Source organism: Chrysemys picta, chromosome 10 (assembly GCF_011386835.1).
Source record: "Chrysemys picta bellii isolate R12L10 chromosome 10, ASM1138683v2, whole genome shotgun sequence".
NCBI lineage: Eukaryota > Metazoa > Chordata > Testudines > Emydidae > Chrysemys > Chrysemys picta.
This window is the reverse complement of record NC_088800.1, coordinates 35,955,741-35,974,870: the sequence shown is the minus strand read 5'-3', so window position 1 is coordinate 35,974,870 and position 19,130 is coordinate 35,955,741. Positions and strand designations below refer to the sequence as shown.

General features: G+C 44.5%; 2 protein-coding genes across 27 annotated transcripts in view; one reads left to right on the top strand and one right to left on the bottom strand.

The window, feature by feature from the left end:
- Positions 1-16,274, bottom strand: part of TMEM266 (transmembrane protein 266) — a 129,463-nt gene extending 113,189 nt beyond the window's left edge. For 4 of the 7 annotated variants that reach the window (XM_065558381.1, XM_065558388.1, XM_065558380.1 and 1 more), the window contains exon 1: positions 16,134-16,274. Coding sequence is in view for 1 of the 7 variants with exons in the window: in XM_065558390.1 (XP_065414462.1) it covers positions 16,134-16,155 (22 nt within the window). In the remaining 6 variants the exon portion in view is untranslated. Of the gene's footprint in view, positions 1-14,546; positions 14,700-16,133 lie in introns of all 7 variants that reach the window. The other 3 variants (XM_065558383.1, XM_065558389.1, XM_065558390.1) reach the window with 2 other exon arrangements.
- NRG4 (neuregulin 4) overlaps positions 16,274-19,130 on the top strand; it is a 55,630-nt gene continuing 52,773 nt past the window's right edge. For 6 of the 20 annotated variants that reach the window (XM_065558402.1, XM_008174939.4, XM_042842399.2 and 3 more), the window contains exon 1: positions 16,274-16,410. Coding sequence is in view for 3 of the 20 variants with exons in the window: in XM_065558406.1 (XP_065414478.1) it covers positions 16,308-16,410 (103 nt within the window). In the remaining 17 variants the exon portion in view is untranslated. Of the gene's footprint in view, positions 16,431-19,130 lie in introns of all 20 variants that reach the window. The other 14 variants (XM_065558406.1, XM_065558394.1, XM_024111448.3 and 11 more) reach the window with 11 other exon arrangements.

The following is a 19,130-nucleotide window of genomic DNA, read 5'->3' as shown; positions in this document are numbered from 1 at the left end:
AACCTCACTTCTGCATCTGAAGAAGTGAGTTTTTTTACCCATGAAAGCTTATGCCCAAATAAATCTGTTAGTCTTTAAGGTGCCACCGGACTCCTTCTTGTTTTTGTGGATACAGACTAACACGGCTACCCCCTGATACTAGCTGAAAAGGTTTCTGAGATCCTGGATACTGCTCAATTTGTTCTCTTGGCTGATCTACTTTTTGGCAGCTATTTATGGTAGATTCCTTTATGTATGATAAATGCTACAATCATCACTTCTCCTAGGGGAAGAGTAAAAGTGCTGATCCCAGCCCAAACGGGTATATAGTTTGTACTGAAAATGTAACTCATCTACTGCAAGGCAGAGAGTTCTTTGGTGGTCTGAGAAACCAGGGATATGGAAAAACACGTTATTAATTATTATTATGATTAATTGGTACCACTGTAGTTAGTCACAGGCCAATTTAATGTGCAAGGCCAGCATTTTTTTGCATTTTTCAAATAGTCTCAGTTCCACCACTTTATTGCTTCTTTTTTAAAGCGTAAGTGCTAGGAAAGAGAAAATTAGCTGCCTGACTTTTAGGCAGAGTGAAATGTGGAGAAGAGAGATGGCATTAATAAAAAGAAAAAAAAAAAAGATTGCCTGCAACCTGCAAATTCTCTGTGGCAGTTGGTGACTCTGCCAGACTGACAAGTCCAAAGCAGGAACCCATTTATCTGGAATAGCTACAAGCCAAACCCAGAACTGACATATTTTGTCAGACTTGCAAAAACTATCAGCCACTAATGAGACTCTGTAAAAAGCAACAGAGGGTCCTGTGGCACCTTTAGGACTAACAGAAGTATTGGGAGCATAAGCTTTCGTGGGTAAGAACCTCACTTCTTCAGATGCAAGTAATGGAAATCTCCAGAGGCAGGTATAAATCAGTATGGAGATAACGAGGTTAGTTCAATCAGGGAGGGTGAGGTGCTCTGCTAGCTGTTGAGGTGTGAACACCAAGGGAGGAGAAACTGCTTCTGTAGTTGGATAGCCATTCACAATCTTTGTTTAATCCTGATCTGATGGTGTCAAATTTGCAAATGAACTGGAGCTCAGCAGTTTCTCTTTGGAGTCTGGTCCTGAAGTTTTTTTGCTGTAAGATGAATCATTTTACCTTTACATCTGCTATTGTGTGGCCAGGGAGGTTGAAGTGTTCTCCTACAGGTCTTTGTATATTGCCATTCCTGATATCTGACTTGTGTCCATTTATCCTCTTGCATAGTGACTGTCCAGTTTGGCCAATGTACATAGCAGAGGGGCATTGCTGGCATATGATGGCATATATAACATTGGTGGACGTGCAGGTGAATGAGCCGGTGATGTTGTAGCTGATCGGGTTAGGTCCTGTGATGGTGTTGCTGGTGTAGATATGTGGGCAGAGTTGGCATCGAGGTTTGTTGCATGGGTTGGTTCCGGAGACTCTACTACAGTTAATAATTTACCATTCAATAGCACCTTCCATCTTAGGATCTCAAAGCACTTTACAAATAAATGAAGTAAGCCTCACAACCCTGTGTGAGACAGATGCTATCTCCCTTGTACAGATGGGGAAACTGAGATACAGGGAGGTCGAATGAAATGCCTATAGTCACTCAGGAAGTATGTGGCAAGGCCATAAATATAATTTAGGCTTTGTCTACAATGCACTTTCATTGTTAAAACTTTTCTCGCTCAAAGGTATGAAAAAAACACACCCCTAAATGACAAAAGTTTTAACCACAAAAAGCGCTGGTGTTGACAGCGCTTCGTCAGCAGGAGATATTCTCCCGTCGACGAAGCTACCGCCCCTCATTGGGGATGGTTTTATTTTGTCACCAGGAGAGCTCTCTACCTGCAACAAAAAGCAGGTACACTGTGCACCTTACAATGGCGCAGCTGCAGCAGTACAGTCGCACCGTTATAAGGTGAGCAGTGTAGACATAGCCTTAGACTTCCTGACTCCCACTCCTGTGCCTTAATCATAAACTTATTCTACCTTTAGTTTGGAAAATGGAATAGTGTAAATATCCCCAAACATTACCATTTTTCTTCATTTCTTTTTAATTTGTGTTTAAACCGAGCTTATATAGTATTATGTCCTGCTGCATACACTCGCAAAATGAAATTCAATGAAACTGAAATACCTTGTAAACTTTTTGAACTGCTAGTACCATACAGCAAGTGGAAGTGTGACACAGCACATAATATGCACTGTCTTTGCTGCTGTAAAAATTTCACTGAACACAGCTCCCTTCATTTCTTATATCAATCAGGTAACAAGAGAGTCAAACATTTCACACTTAGGCTCTAATGAAAATGTTGCTGTTACTTGCTTGATAGAGACCAATCATTCAATGAATGATCAAGCTGTTGCATGAGTTCTGAATGACTACACCATGTCATTTGATAATGTGGTATCTTCTGACCCAGACAGAGCTGCCTACAGTATATAATTAAAGGTTTCAGATACACTACATTTGCTCCTGCCAAATGCTGTTCACACAATATGCTTTGTGCATGCAATGAAAGCAATAGCAAAACATTCTATTTCAGTCTGTGAACCACTTGATAAACTGTTTTAATGAAACCACTGTTTAGCACCAAGATCAGATGTCCAGAATCCTTCTAGAGGATCAAAATATCACTAAACCAGCTGTTTCTCTGCAGTACCTAATTCTTAATTAGCAAGAGATGTATTTTTGTTCCTGGCCCTTTGTTTCTTTATTATTAATAATCATTTAAATTATTGTATTTCCCCAATCAGGATCAGGGCCTCACTGCATTAGACGCTGCACAATCAGAAGAGACAGATCCTGCCCCAGACAGCTTACAATCTAAAAGATGAATATACTTCAATGTGAATTTTAGAGCTTGTGAGAGGCACAGAGCTTGTGAAAAGATGGAAGGTGCTGAGAGTGAAATCTTCTATTTATCTACAAAACAGTCAATAGCGCAAGTGCAAGCTTCCAGGCCAGTGTGGGTCAGTGCTTCAACCCTGATCTGGAGGTTCCAACTTTAAATGCAAGATGAAAGCTCATTCTGCATATGGCCCATTAAATCCTCACTCTCTCCACCGAGGCTGTCAACAAGTATGCAATTGTTGTATGCAGTGTTGTTGTAGTCGTGTCCATCCCAGGATATTAGAGACAGAAGGTGGGTGAGATAATATCTTTCATCGGACCAACTTCTGTTGATGAAAACTTATTTCTCTCAATAAACAGAAGTTGGTCCAATAAATAATATTACCTCACCCACCTTGTCTCTCTAATAAGCATGCCAATTGAGGCGGTGTTTTTTGGAGCAGGATGTGGATACCTGCTCAATTGAAAATGAACTGATGCCAACACCCTAATTCATTTAAGCCGTCAAAGAGCCATCAGATATGAACTAATTCATTCACTATCAAACATTGCCTTTTATTTCTAAATTTGTCAATTGAACAATACTTGATTCTTCTTCCTCTGTCTAGTTAACTTTATTCAATGCTTTCAAAATTAAGTGGAAAAAAAAGTGTATTGTTTTGTGTTTTAAAGTGAATCATTCCCCTGCAATCTTACAGGAAACCTAAATAATGTTGTGCTAGTGGCATGAGAATCAAAAAGTGGCAACTTTCGTGTAGGAGCTGGAAGGAGGACATGCCGCTGCTTCCGGGAGCTGCTTGAGGTAAGCGTCACCTGGAGCCTGCACCTCTGACCCCCTCCTGTGCCCCAACCCCCTGCCCCAACCCTGATCCCCCTCCTGCCCTCCGAACCCCTTGATCCCAGTCTGGAGCACCCTACTGCACCCCCAACCCCTCATCCCCAGCCCCACCCCAGAGCCCGTACACCCAGCCGGAAACCCCCCCCCCAACACCATGCCCCAGCCTGGAGCTCCCTCCCACACCCTGAACTCCTCATTTCTGGCCCCACTCCAGAGCCCGCAACCCCAGCCAGAACCCTCACCCACTCCCTAGCCCTAACCCCCAATTTCGTAAGCATTCATGGCCCGCCATACAATTTCCATACCCAGATGCAGCCCTCAGGCCAAAAAGTTTGCCCATCCCTGGTGTATGACCTACCACTCTAATAGAAGATCAGGGCCCCACTATCGTTGGCACTGAACACACATATGACAACAAGATAGTCCCCGTTCCAAAGGCCAAGGCAGTTTCAGGTAATATACATGCTTCTTATTCCCCCTACCAACTTTCTTGTTTTACAATCACATTTTCGTATTTTAATTTTTTTTCTCTCCCATTCTGCTGTGTGAAAGATCCAAACTAAGGACAGGGGGAAATAGGCAGTACACATAGGGCTAGCTGTCAAACACATAAAGTAAAAAAGTAGATACAATTTCTTTGAACTTTTAGCTGTATTAAGCTTAAGGGTTACTTGTAGATTAGAAGAATCCATGCAAAATTGTGATTTTTTAAAAATATACTTATTGGTATCTCTCTGAACCAACAAAATACATAATAGAAAGTTAGACTGTAAACATTATTTCAGTTTTTAATAACTTGAAGCCTGATTTATGGCAAGGAAGTCTACACAGACAGACACTTACACTCATACGTTGTCCCACAGGAGGCAAGGGTACTTGATTTTGTAGGACCTGGTCATTAACATATAGTAACAAATATGATGATTTTAATGTCTCCTTAAAATAAATAAATAAATTATATATATATATATAATATATATCTCGCAGCTCTAGACTAAAACCCCACATATAAAAAAGAAGCATTTTAAAAAGCTGTTTGTTTAAAATTACCAGATAAAACAATAAAAATAGAAAGTATTTAGGATGCTTGGTTTTGCACTTAAGCAAAAATACCAGAAGTGGGTTTGTGATATGGAGCCAAAATGTAAAGACTGACTTACTAATTAGATGTACAGTACTATCTGCATATCTAAGGTAAGATACCTATCACCATACACATTGTTCCAACAAAAAATATTTTAGATTTTAAACAGGGCAGAGATGACCTCTTATCTATGTTTGTACAGCACGCAGCACAATGGGGCCCCCAATCCTTATTGCCTTTGAGCATTACCATAATACAGATGTTACTAATATAGGAGTTTGAGGATGCACAAATAGGGATCTGTTTTGTTAACTCTTTGTGAACAACTCCCATTCACGGGAAAGAATAAACACTGAAAGAGCAACTGAACTCAATGCAAGTTTTTCCTGAATAAGAAATGTATAATGGCGGTCCTCATGCAGGAACCATGATAAGTGCATATATAGCAACCAGGTGGACATTGCAATGCCATATGCTCCCCTCCACTGCAAGGCAGGGAAGTGAGCAAAGATAAATTAAACTGGGTGCAAAAGAAAAAAAAGTGGGGGATGGCAGAGCAGGGAGGAGCAGAGCAGGGTGCCAGTGATAAGCTCCCAAAATCCTAAGAACCGGTTCCCTACCGGGTCCTCGGTGGCACTTCGGCGGCAGGGGGGGTCTTCACTTGCTCCGGGTTTTCGGCGGCAGGTCCTTCACCCGGAGCGAGTGAAGGACCTGCCGCCGAAGTGCCGCTGAAGACCCGGAAGGGAACCACGCGATGAGTACAAGCCCCACGTGCCTGTCTCTTCCCCGCCACCCACCCATCTAACCCCAACCCACGTCCTGCCCCCGACTGCCCCCCTCAGAACCCGCAACCCATCAACCCCCTCCTTGTCCCCATGACCACCCCCTCCCAAAACCCCCCACCCTAACTGCCCCCCAGGACCCTACCCCCTACCCAACTTGCCCCACTCCCTGTCCCCTGACTGCCCAAACCCCATCCACCACCACCCCAAAAGACCCCCGGGACTCCATTGCCCACCCAACCCCCCTGTTCCCCATCCCCTGACCGCCCCCCCCAGAAAAAGGGGGGAGGGATAGCTCAGTGGTTTGAGCATTGGCCTACTATACCCAGGGTTGTGAGTTCAATCCTTGAGGGGGCCACTTAGGGATCTGGGGCAAAATCAGTACTTGGTCCTGCTAGTGAAGGCAGGGGGCTGGACTCGATGACCTTTCAAGGTCCCTTCCAGTTCTAGTCCCTCCAACCACTCCCTACCCCTTATCCAACCCCTCCTCCCAGCCCTGGCCCGGTCCCCTTACCATGCTGCTGTGTAAGGATGCAGCCCCATCCCCTTACCCAGAGGTGAAAGTAAGCTGGTGCGCCATACCGGGGTGGCCCGGCTTCCCCAGGGACCAATTTAAAGGGCCTGGGGCTCCCAGCAGGGGCTGGAGTCCCAGGTCCTTTAAATTGCCACCAGAGGCCCACTGCTGGAGCCCTGGGGTAGCGGCAGCGGGGCTCTGGGGGCTATTTAAAAAGTCCAGGGCTCCCACTGCTTCTACTGCCCCGGCCCTTTAAATAGCCGCCGGAGCCCCACCGCCTCTCCAGGGCTCCGGCAGCTATTTAAAGGACAGGTGCGGTAGAAGCGGTGGAGCCCCGGGCCCTTTAAATAGCCTTCGGAGCCCTGGAGTAGCAGGGGGCTCCAGGGGCTATTTAAAGGGCTGGGGCTCCAGCTGCCTCTGCCGCCCCGGTCCTTTAAATAGCTGCCGGAGCCCCGCCACTTCCCCAGGGTTCTGGCGGCTTTGCAAGAGGGGGAGAAGCGGGGGAGGGACCGGGGGAGCCTCCCCAGCTGGGAGCTCAGGCGGGCCAGACAGGACGGTCCTGCGGGCCGGATGTAGCCCGCGGACCGGAGTTTGCCCACCTGCCCGCCCCTTTAGGAACCGATTCTACACCAGCTTCTAAATTTAGCAACCAGTTCTTGCGAACCGGTGTGAATCGGCTCCAGCTCTCCATTGGATGGTGTCTCTGCAGCATGTTGCCCCCCATACCAGGAGCCTATATAAACTCTTCTGCTCTTGCTCACTGTAACTTGGGACACAGAGCTCAGGGTAGGGAGGGCAATGCCAAGGTGGCACTAGAGAGCTACTTCTCTCTTCAGCATAATCCTTGCTTGGCAGGTGGATGTCTTGCAAAATTAAATTAATGTTACACCTAGCATGATTAACTTCCTGAAAGACCCTTTTGAGAAAGGGTGGATATCACAAAAGCATGGGTTAAAGAACCAATAGCATTATGGCTCTTGAGGTGGGGAGGAAGTGTATGGAGGAAGACAGCCCTACAGAGGGACAGCTATGAGCCCTCCTGAGGCTTTGGTACTTCCTTTTCCCATGGATCATTGAGCCCTTAGAGGTCTAGAGGTCACATCTATTCCGCAGTCTCCTCTGAGTCTCTTCTTGCCAAGGGGAACTTGTGTCAGATACTCTTAAATGAACCTTGGAGCTTCCTAAGCTTTGTTGTCCCAATTGGAAGATACAATATGGTCACATATTATAATGACTCCAAGGAGTATTTGCCTTTTTGAGATTTTTTGTTATAACTAACACAAGTTAAACATTTCTATTTATGTAGTTTACTATCAGTTTCCCTGATCAAAAATCCTACTTATTTAAAAATAATCAGTGAACAATCAAATTACTTAGAATGGGAGTGGGCAGAAAGGATAGAGAGAAAAAACTGATGAATAATAGTTACAAGTGAATATTTTAAAGGTTCTTTTATTTATGGATCAACTGTGTAAGTGAACATGAGTACCTTGAGCTGTCTCCCATTTCTATTTAAAAAAAAAGCTGTTTTCCAAACCTAATTTTATCTTTCCAGATAAGAATGTGATAATTTATTAGAAGGGGCCTGTAAATTCCACTAGCCTATTAGATACTGAGAAAAGTCATGGGTTGTTTACTGACTGATGCACATCACATGCCCAGTGATCATACCTTGGCAGTTTGCTAATGTAAATTATTACAGCTAAGAGCTCATGAGCTAACTAAAAAACTTTTTAGAATTCAGTTTTTGCAGTAAGAAGGCCTAAGGCTTCATATGGAAAATATTAATCAGTAGAGAGGTGTACCTTCAGCTAGAAGGGCTGATAGTTCAGATGGTGGATTTCCCACAGAAATTATACGGTGGACTTGAACAAATGAACACATTGGGTGAAATCCTGACCCGAATGATGTCAGTGGGAGTTTTGCCATCAGCTTCAATGGGTATGTCTACGCTGCAGTTAAACACCTGTGGCTGGTCCTGGTCACCTGACTCGGGCTCGTGGGGCTCAGGCTACAGGGCTATAAAATTGCAGTGTAGACATTCAGACTCTGGGACCCCATGAGGGGAGAGCCCTGAGAGCACAAATCAGATGGCACGGGCCAGCTGCAGGTGTTTACTTGCAGCATAGACATACCCATTGAAGCCAATAGCAAAACTCCCACTGACTTCAATAGGGTCATGATTTTACCCTTTATGTTTGGGAATTCTCATCTTTAATTATAGGGAGAAGCTGGTAGTGACCCCTGCATTTAAGTTTCCTAACACTTTCCATTATAAAAGTTTCTTGCAACTTTTTTTTTTTTGAGAAGCTCTGACATCCCCATTGTTTACAAAAGGCCTTTGAAGTTCAATAGGGAAATAGCCCTCTGGCTATAAAAGTGCCCTTTCTTTATCCTGTGACATTTCATGCAGATTTAGCTAAGATATATATTGTTTAAAATGGTCATCTCATATCCCTTGCTTGCCTGGCTCAGAAAAAAATCTGGCAGCCTGCCAAAACAACGACTGCATATGAACATTCTAAAGCCAGGTTCATGACACTGTCAAAACATCAGCACACACTGCATCCCGGGCCAGCTCCAGGCACCGGCTTACCAAGCAGGTGCTTGGGGCGGCCACTTCGGAGAGGGGCGGCACGTCCAGCTATTCGGCGGCAATTCGGCGGATGGTCCCTCACTCCTGCTTGGAGCGAAGGACCTCCTGCTGAATTGCCGCCACAGATCGCGATCGTGGCTTTTTTTTGTTTGTTTGGCTGCATGGGGCGGCCAAAACCCTGGAGCCGGCCCTGACTGCATCAGGAAAGCCTAGGAGCTTCTAGGGCGGGAGAGGAGGAGGGTTAAGGGGAGAGAGCCAGGCCAGGCTCTTCCTCCCCAACCACTCCCCTGGATTAAAAATATGGCGCTAGTGGTCCACCCCCTATCTGGGTACAGCACATAGGGCAGGAGCTCCCCCAATTCCAGGAGAGGAGAGAGTGAGAGAGATGGGTTGGGAGGATCCTCCTTCCCACCTTCAGACCCAGCACTTGGCCCCCACAGCCTATCCTTCAGCTCTGAGACAACCGCCTTCTCCTTCTGTAACTAGTTCTGTAGCTCAAGTAACAGAGGTAAGTGCTGCAGGTTTAAGGTTAAAATCCTGCTGATAATATTTCATTGGGAGAATTGTTAGAGTTGCACATAGTAGAATGTTTTCTCTTTTCTGTTAGTTGTTGTTTGGAATTTCTGAGGATTTTCTATGTTACAAGACTGTTATTTTGACTGAAAAGTCAAGTTCTTGAAAGTTAGGAAATTCCAGATTAAAGGTTGCCCGTGCATCTTTAAATCTGCATTATTCAGCTGCATTATGATACAGTATTTAATGACGATTATCATTTTTTCCACAAAACCCACCCCCACCTCATTCAGTGTAAAGGATGTACACACAAGGGGGTGAATTAAATTTGCACAGACAATTTTAATCTGGCATTTCCTAACTTTTGAATGCTTGACTTCACAACCTAAAGTTCCTTTAACATAGTTTTTTTATGTCATTATACTCCGCTACCTCAATATAATGTGACCTGATATAACGTGAATTCGGATATAACGCGGTAAAGCAGTGCTCCGAGGGGGCAGGGCTGCGCACTCTGGTGGATCAAAGCAAGTTCAATATAACGCAGTTTCACCTATAACATAGTAAAATTTTTTGGCTCCCGAGGACAGCATTATATCGAGGCAGAGGTGTATTTGTATACAGTGCCATAGATGTACATGGTACTTTTTAAAGCAAGGAAAAACGTGGTACTGGCCCTGAAAAGCTCACAATCTAAATGATCATAGTATAAGGGAAAAGATAAAATGCAAGTGGGACAGAGGGAGAAATTTTTACAGTGGAAACATTACAGTTTTGAATAAACCAAGGAATAAGCAGATGTTCCATTAATAATTCTTTAGAAATTGAATCACCTCCATATGCTTCTCAAGTATACATAACAGATTCTGCCTCTGCTTAAATTCATGCACCACCAATGATTTTGCTGGGATTACATGGGTGTAATTGAAGGCTGATTTGGACCCTATAACTAAATTAAGTATTAAACTCTATTACATCATTCTCATCAAGCCAACTCCAAGCACAGCATATAGCTTGAGTAACTAGGTCTTCTGGGACAGAGACTGTGAAGGAACCCGCCCATTACCTCTTGTGAAACTTCAGGGCCTGCTGCACCCTGTAACCACCTTGCTCATTGATTCCCCCAAGGGCAAGGGCCTGTGCAGCCAAAGGGTGGCACAGGGCAAGTTTAGTCCCACAATAACAACAAGCAAGAATTTTTATTTTATTTTTAAAAGTATAAAGCTGGAATTTCACAAAATACATTAAAGTGGAGCTAAACTGATAAGCAACTCTAAAAGTATTGGTGAAGTTTTGTATTTATTCTGGCTTGGCGAAAGTCATATCAATTTTACAAGTCAAAAGAACAAACTTTCTGTATTGCTCCACTGCAGACTCGGGGCCTGCTCCTGCACCCATTGAAACTAATGGGAGTTTTGCCTTTGGTTTCCATGGGAGCAGGAACTCAATCTAGGATTCAAAATAAATAAATAAATCCCTCTTATATAACCACTAGCAAGCAAGATTCTGCAAATAGAACTTAGTTGACACTTTTGATGATAACACATAAGGCGGAAGAGACTCCAGCTCACTTTCCCATGGCTATATTAGCTCTGCAGCATTAACAAAGATGAAACTTTTTGTCCGTAAAGTAACCGAGTCCTCCAGGGTGCAGATGGGCCGAGTAAGGTGGCATCCTTACATTGAGCTCCATTCACTACCCCTTTAAAGAGGTAAGAGTACACTGTACTCCTGTACAGTGTTCACACTATGTAGCACGATTAGAGTAACTGTTTATTCTGCATTCAGGTAGGGCAGGAAATTTAAACACATGCAGATGCTGGAACACAGACTTTTGCCTTCTGGTAAAGAGGTTGGACTTCTGCTGCTACGGCAGTCTAACTTCTCCCACTTGTGCTTTGGATATACTAAAACACAAAAGCCCTTAACCATCCCAGAAATTTGCTACCTCCATCCCTCTTTAATAAAAGAAGACCATACAAAGGGAGACTCAGAGCTACCTTCACCATACATTAGCACAGAGACAATCCAAGAGGAAACAAGTATCCAGCACCCAGCCAACCAGGGATGCATGAAAATTGCCATTAGCCATCGCAGCAGAAATAGCCATGTGGCACAACGAGAATGGTGGTGGGTACTGAACTGCATAAATCCCCATAGCTTTCTAGTTGTGCCCCTCTAAAACAGCTATATCATCACCCCACACTCATACATTGGGACAGACATGATGCCTATGGAAACAGTTAACTCTACACCCTATATTGCATCCAGAATATCTGTCACAAATCACAGTGTTGTAGCTGTATTGGTCTCAGGATATTAGAGAGACAAGGTGGGTGAAGTAAAGAGAGACAAGCTTTCAAGCTTATACAGTGCTCTTCTTCAGGTCTGGAAAATGTACTCAGAGTGTCACAGCTGGATTTATGGCTTATTACAACAATCTATAACCCTTTTAGCTGCCCCTTTTGTCCCCCAGTTTTATTTTTTGCCCCTATGACTGGAGAGGTGTTAATTGGCCACTGCACCTTGAATGGTCCCTTGAAATATGTGTTAACTACTTATGCTAAACAATCTGTTCCACCTTGTATTTAACTGTGACCCTCTGAGTTCATTGCCCAGATCTGAAGAAGAGCTCTGTGTAAGCTTGAAAGCTTGTCTCTCTCACTAACCGAAGTTGGTCCAATAAAAGATATTACCTCACCCAGTCACAGACATTTCAACCGAGCTCTAGATTATTCATTGCACACACACACTGCAAGCATGGGCCCATGCATGCTAGATCTGGGTAGATCCCTGCTTAGCAGACCTTTGTCATGCCCTTACTAACACCCCCTCCACTGCCCCATGAATTGGCAGGAGTTATGTCTGCATACAGCCCTATTATATTTTAGTTCTAAGACTGAAATAACTGCTCACATTCCTTTTCTGTAGAATTTGGAGTAGTTGCCCATCAGGCTAGCCGTATACTTTCTTGTCTGACCCAGACAGTCTCATCCTTTGTCAGAGAAACATACCACACTGTGTACAGGGTCTGCATAGTTAATTCTGCAACTCAGTGAGAAAAATGAACATGAAGTTACTACAATTTGTTCAGAAACATGCTGGAGTCAGTGAGCATATGCACTGCCTCAGGCATGCAGGCACTTTACTCACTGAATTGGACCTGTAGTCACTTTTCTGACCATCAGCCCACTGTAATGCTGCCCAGGACACAGTGTGTCCAAAGCAGCATGCACTAGTTTCCCATTCTGAACCTTTCGTAAGAGAGAGAGAAGCATTCCTTTCCTTTTCTGCACAAAGTACACTGTCTCGCAACAGTTCACAAGCCCAAGGTAACAATTATTTAATGCCAACATCTCATCTCTCAACAGAAGACTCTATATGTCAATACCGTACAGCTGTTGTCTAATTTGTGTGGAATATCTCTAACATGCTCATACTACATTAATGAACTTTTTACAAGTATTCTGACATACCTGATCTACAGGAACTTACAGTATCTGCACAAGAACTAGAAGAACCATACAGTACCAGTATAATCTCAGTTCAACCCTTTACAGATAATACAATTTTTACAATATATTAAGCAAAAATCAGAAACAAAATCTTGCCATATTTGTAAATATCAATTAATGGTCACAACAAACAAAATAATAAAACAACATTGGTTTTCACTTAAATGCATACAAGCACGAGAATCTTCAGATTAAAACTACCACAGAATGCTTAGCTCAGTCCTGCTGTGCTAACTTTTTCAGCAAACACAGCCGGCAATATATGGCAATGCACCTCACAATATATTACACACACTGGATTCAATATAGAAGACATGTTTATGTGTGTGTGGTTACATTTATTTTATATATTATACACACTTATGTTATACCTATTACATATTAAACCTTTTGTACCTACTAGCAAATGTGGCTCAAGGGGTGTGCACTCAGTCTGGTGTTCAGCCAAGTGATTGTCTGTTGTTAAATATGCATGTACAGAATACAGAAATTTACATCAAACCACATTTACCAGCCCCTTTATATATGGGCAATAGGACAACAAACTGAAATAGTGATTCATGTTAACTTAGGAACCTCTCAAAATTAAGTTAATGTGACATGCTATGACATCTTATGTTTGCACATGGATCTCCAACGTTTACCGATTTCATCCCTATACATGTGTGTAATGAAAAAAAAAAAGACTGTTAATTCTGTGCTACATAACAATGCAGCAGATTACAGAGGGAAAACTAAACATTTTCCCGATTAAAAAAAAAAGTCCTTATGGATTTGGCCTTCAAAAACTATTACTGGTCTTCGTGCTGTGATGTGATACCATGCTAATGTAGGTCAGAACCTTCTTGACAAAAGTCACAATATAATTTTATGGATTTACAGCATTTAGAATGAAGGCATGATTCAAGAGGCATTATCCTGAAGAAATCACACAAAAGATGGATGGGGGAGGGAGGAGGAGAAATGGCATTAATGCCCCCAGGCTCCTGGGATTCTTTATACTTATATCTGAGAATATGGTATAAGGTGATTCCCAAGGCCTCTTTCTAGGATCAGGTTTGTAATTCTTAATCATACACCTGCTAAAGTGTTGCTAATTACTTGTATCCTTGTGAAAGACCCAGTAATGTAGACCAGGACTAGCAAGGTACAACTGAGCAAAGATGGAAAACAATTTTTCTGGTTTTACAGCTACTGACAAATCACAGAATTGGAAAACTCATCAGCATCTAAGAACTGGATCAAACCCTAGGCAACCCTCCACATACTTCATACAACTCCACACCAGCCAGAGCTTATATCTTTTTTGTTTAGCTTTTTTCTTAAACACAAGAAGTGACCAGATTCAGAATAACTTCCAAACTCATGACCACATCTTCAGTACAAGTTATTTAGTGTTCAGTAGCTTCTTTTTCATTAAGTACAAATATTTCGGAGTCCATTTTCCCTCCTCTATTTATATTTATTAATAAACTAATGATGCACTTAATAGAAATAACAAGCAGAGAAAGACATCTAAGACATGACCTGCACCCGGGGCAATTACAAAAAGGGTAATGCCCACACAATATACTTATATACACCCTCTATAGAGAATCAAGAGTATGCCTGTTGTATTGAGGGCAGTGAACTGCCATATATACTAGTATAGGAATCCACAGTCCATCTGTTATTTGCATAGTGGGTGCTATGCTGCCATGTCTTACCTCCAGAACCCCAGTGCACGTTTATTACACTGAAAGGAGAGGACGGACTGACACGTAACCTGCTTTAGGAACTCTTCAGCATACCAGTTTTATACATTTATCCTCGGGACAGGAAAGACAGACAGATCACAATGCACCTTGCTATAGGAACTCCACAGAAATCCCAATATGTAGGGAGGGCAGTACTTTGCCATGCACCATGCCATTGGGTGCCCACAGCCTGTTCTATCGGGATGGATGGATGTTTGAAGGATGACCTGCCCTGCTCCAGCACATAGCAACTTTACACCCTGTAAAATGAAGGGAGTTGGGAAAGAGAAACATTCTGCTCTAAAGCCTGCTTTACGGGGGGGTGAAGAGGGGCGGAATTCCCTGCCATAGAAGATCATATAGGATCATAAGATCATACCCTGCCATGAGGATCCCACAGACCATTACATGTGAAATGCCCTGCTCCCTGCCATAGGGACTTCACAGCCCTGGTCTATGGGGGATGCCCTGCTCCCGGCCACACAGCCCTTTTATATGGGGGATGCCCAGCTCCATACCATAGGAACTTCACAGGCCTGGTCTATGGGGGATGCCCTGCTTCCAGCCATACAGCCCCAATCAGCCCTGTTATACGGGGGAATGACCTGCTCCATCACAGGGACCCGCACAGCCCTGTTATATGGGGAATGCCCTACTCCAGGTTATATAGACCTGTTATATGAGGGATGCCTTGCTTCCTTCCATACAGACTCGCACAGCTCTGTTATATCGGGGATGTCCAACTCCCAGCCATACAAACCTGCTATACAGACCAGTTATATGGGGGATACTCTGCTCCCTTTGATACAAACCCACACAGCCCTATTATATGGGGGATGCCCTACTCCGTGCCATACAGACCCTCACAGTCCCATTATATGGGGGATGCCCTGTTCCCTTCCATACAAACCTGCACAGCCCCGTTATATGGGGGATGCCCTGCTTTCTCCACAGAGACTCAAATAGCCCCATTATATGGAGGATGCCCTGCTCCCTGCCATAGAGACTTCACAGTCCTGGTCTATGGGGGATACCCTGCTCCCAGCCATACTGCCCCAATCAGCCCTGTTATATGGGGGATACCCTGCTCCCTGTCATACAGACCTGCTATACAGTCCCGTTATATGGGGGATGCCCTGCTCTCTCCACAGGGACCTGTTATATGGGGGATGCCCTACTCCCTGCCATACAGACCCGCACAGCCCCTTTATGTGAGGGGCTACCTGTCACAGGGACCCGCACAGTCCTGTTACATGGGGGATGCCCTGCTCTCTCCACAGGGACCCACACAGTCCCTTTAAATGGGGGATGCCTTGCTCCCTGCCATACAAACCCACACAGTCCTGTTACATGGGGGATGCCCTACTCTGTCCAAAGGGACCCGCACAGCCCCATTATATGGGGGATGCCCTCCTCCCTGCCATACAGACCCGTTATGCCCTGCTCCCTGCCAGACAGACCCGCACAGCCCCGTTAAATGCGGGATGCCTTGCTCTCTGTCATACTGACCCACGCAGTCCGCTATGTGGGTGATGCCCTGCTCTGGTAGAGGCCGGAGGTGGTTTGCAGGGCTATGTGGTATATTACGGAGAGGGGTCCCCAGCGCCTCCCACTGCGGGTGGGACTGGGCACGTGTGCAAACGCTGCCCTGCGGGAGTGCTGGGGTCGGGGGGGCGGTGCCGGGAGACACATACCTGATGCCCGGAATCCTGACATCCCGCTCCGCTCTGCAGCAGCAGCTCCCGGGATCAGGCTGGCGCGCGCTCTCCAGCGATCGGGGTTCCAACGCGCGCGCACTCTAGCTCGCTGTGGCTCGTGCACGTGCCCTGTCCTAGTCCTAGCTCGCTCTCTGGCGCGCTCCCTTTCTTATGGGTCGCCTAGGAAACAACCGGCTGTGGCAGCTCAGTTCGGCTTGGGGCGCACGCTCAGCGTCACGTGGGGCATGGAGGCCCAATGGAGACGACGGACTGCGTAAGGCTCGTAGTACTACGGTAGGGGGGAAGGGAGGGAGGAAGGAAGGAGCCCCTGTCTCGGGAGGGGGACCCTTGAGGAAAGGCCTCACCACCCAAGGATGGGGCCAGGGAGGGGCCCCTGAGGAGAGCGGGCTTCTGAAGTACGACTCCACCCTCTCGTGAGGGCTAGGAGTGGCTCCTGAGAGACGCTCTCTTCGCTTTAGGGGGGAGGGGAGGAGCTACTGCGGAGAGGAACCCCCCTCCCCGCCCTAGATTGGGGGAGAGAAGGAACGGTTGAGGAGAGACACCCCCCCCACCGCCCTAGATTGGGGGAGGGGACGAGCTATTAAGACCTCCTCCTCCTACATTGGGGAGGAGAGGGAAGAGCTATTGAGAGACCCCCCTCGTGCCCTACATTGGTGGAGGGGAGGAGCTATTGAGATGGGAACCCCAACCTAAAGTGGGGGAGGGGAGTCACTCATGAGGAGCATCCTATCCCTAAAACGGAGCCCTGTGCTGAGGTGTTGCTCTGGAGTGGGGGCAGGAAGGACAGGTGTGTACTAACCTGGCAACTGAGCCTGGGATTTGTTGCTCCCAAGGAGGTTGGCTGTTAGTGCACAGTAAGGTGCAAAGTTGCCTTATTTGGTCCTCTCCACATTAGGATGGAGGCACCTCTGTGGCTTCCTGGTGCTATTTGCTACCACATCTTTAATATGAAGGGGAAGATGTGAGACATCACCATCGTGAATTTGCCCCGAGCAGCACCATAGCTAAATACCAAAGTCCTCACTACGTCATGGTCTTTCTCAAGTCCCGTATTTCAAGAATAGGGATGTAAGATTGTACTCAAGGGAAAAATCAGGACCATTTGGCAAATTCTGGAATTACAGGAAACCTGCGTCCAATTGCCAGGGATAAAGAGCTCATTGTATTCCAGTTTAATCCAAAATCCATCATGGTCAGGATGGCATGTTGCCACTAAAACCTCTTGTCCCCTGGGGCTGTAATGCTTGGATTAATCATCTTCTTCTGGGGGGTCATCTTTTCTATGCACTTGTACCAAGATGGAGCATTGCATGTTGGTATTTGTCTTTTCAGCAGGCTATGTCATTCAAGTCAGTATAGTGTTTTGGATCTTGGGAGCCATCATCTCTGCAGACTGAGCTGGTTGATTATGAAGACAAATGTTTGAATGCTGGACCCCATAATTTTCACAGGCTGCATTTCTAGAATAAAAATGGGTGCTAGAATCATTGCATGTTAGGAGTTGTAGTATATATAGGAATTGTAACTTCATACTAAAGATGAAGATTGCAACAATCTACACTGTCTATGCAAATTAAATGTAGCCCTGGGGCTCCTGGCATGTTGCTAATGTAGTCCTCAATTGAGTATTGTTTGGGCCCTGCTAGTGTAGTGCCAAGACTCCCCTAATTTTGCTTTTATGATAAAGGTTTCTTCCCCCCCCCCACTTACTAAAGTTTTGCTTGCTTTTACATACACCAGGACAATTACATAATCACAAAGAGAGTGAGCAGCTGCAAGATTACATGAGGCAGACTAGAGATTACATTGATTCAGCAGATTGTCCTATCTGAGAAAGATTACACCAGTAGAGTAAATAATACCCATTCATTGGAGTAAGTGCCAGTCAAGTAGAACAAATTAATAGAAAATTAAATGCAAAAAATAAACATCAAAATAAGGTTAAGAGCCTGTTTTAAACTGACAAAATTCAGGGAATTAAGACTAAAAGCCAGTTTTTAGCATTTCCCTCCCACAAGCCTAGCTATTATAGAGGTTTCTGGACAATTATTTTGTGTTTGGATTGTGCTTAGTTTATAAAAACTAGTTACTTGAAGCACCCAGTGACCACATTTTAAAATTAAAGTTTTACAACATATTTTTCAGTATCTCAAAAGTTATATGGACCTATCATTTTATCAAATAACCACTGGACAAATTGGTTATTAATATACCAATTTCTAATAAGAATGGTCTTGCGATGTGATGTTTGGATCTGAACCTCAACTTTACCAAAAATTTGAAGGAGAGTTAGAACTGGGATTCTAGTAGGGGAATATCTATAACTCGGAGTTATGAATATAAAAAGTAATCCCACATTGGGAACCTTAACATTTTATTACACTTAAACTGATTTTTAAAAATACACATTTAAACACAAGTGTGTTGGGGATGAGGCTGTATGAGAGTGAGTCAGGGATTATTGTAGAGAAGAAATTAAATGTATGAGCGCACAGTGTGACTTGTGGGGTTTTAGGGTGTGTATTTATACCAGTTTTTATCTAAAACTGATTAACTAATAATTCCCCTTGCATAGGCCCAGGACTTGAATCTGATTGCGGAGCGCTACATGAAATACCAGAAATTACATACCCCTGTATGTACCTGACAGATTTGCATCAGCCTCACCTCACAAGTGTAGCTGCGCTGAGTACCAGAATCTTCAGACAGATAAATCAGGAAAACTTTAATACCTATTAGACCTGTGCTTGAAGCTTCACTACCCACCAGCTGCTCATATGTCCATGTATGAAATTGGTCTATGTGGGGCAAACTTTATGAGCACAATATAGTCCATGTACTTGGAGGAGTAAACAATGTTTATACATGGGCCTCTTCACGATACAGTTAAATGGGAACTCCCTGCCTACTGTACATGTGATTTTATACAGCTGCCAGCTAACTCAAAGATTAAAATACAAAATCAAGTCTTTA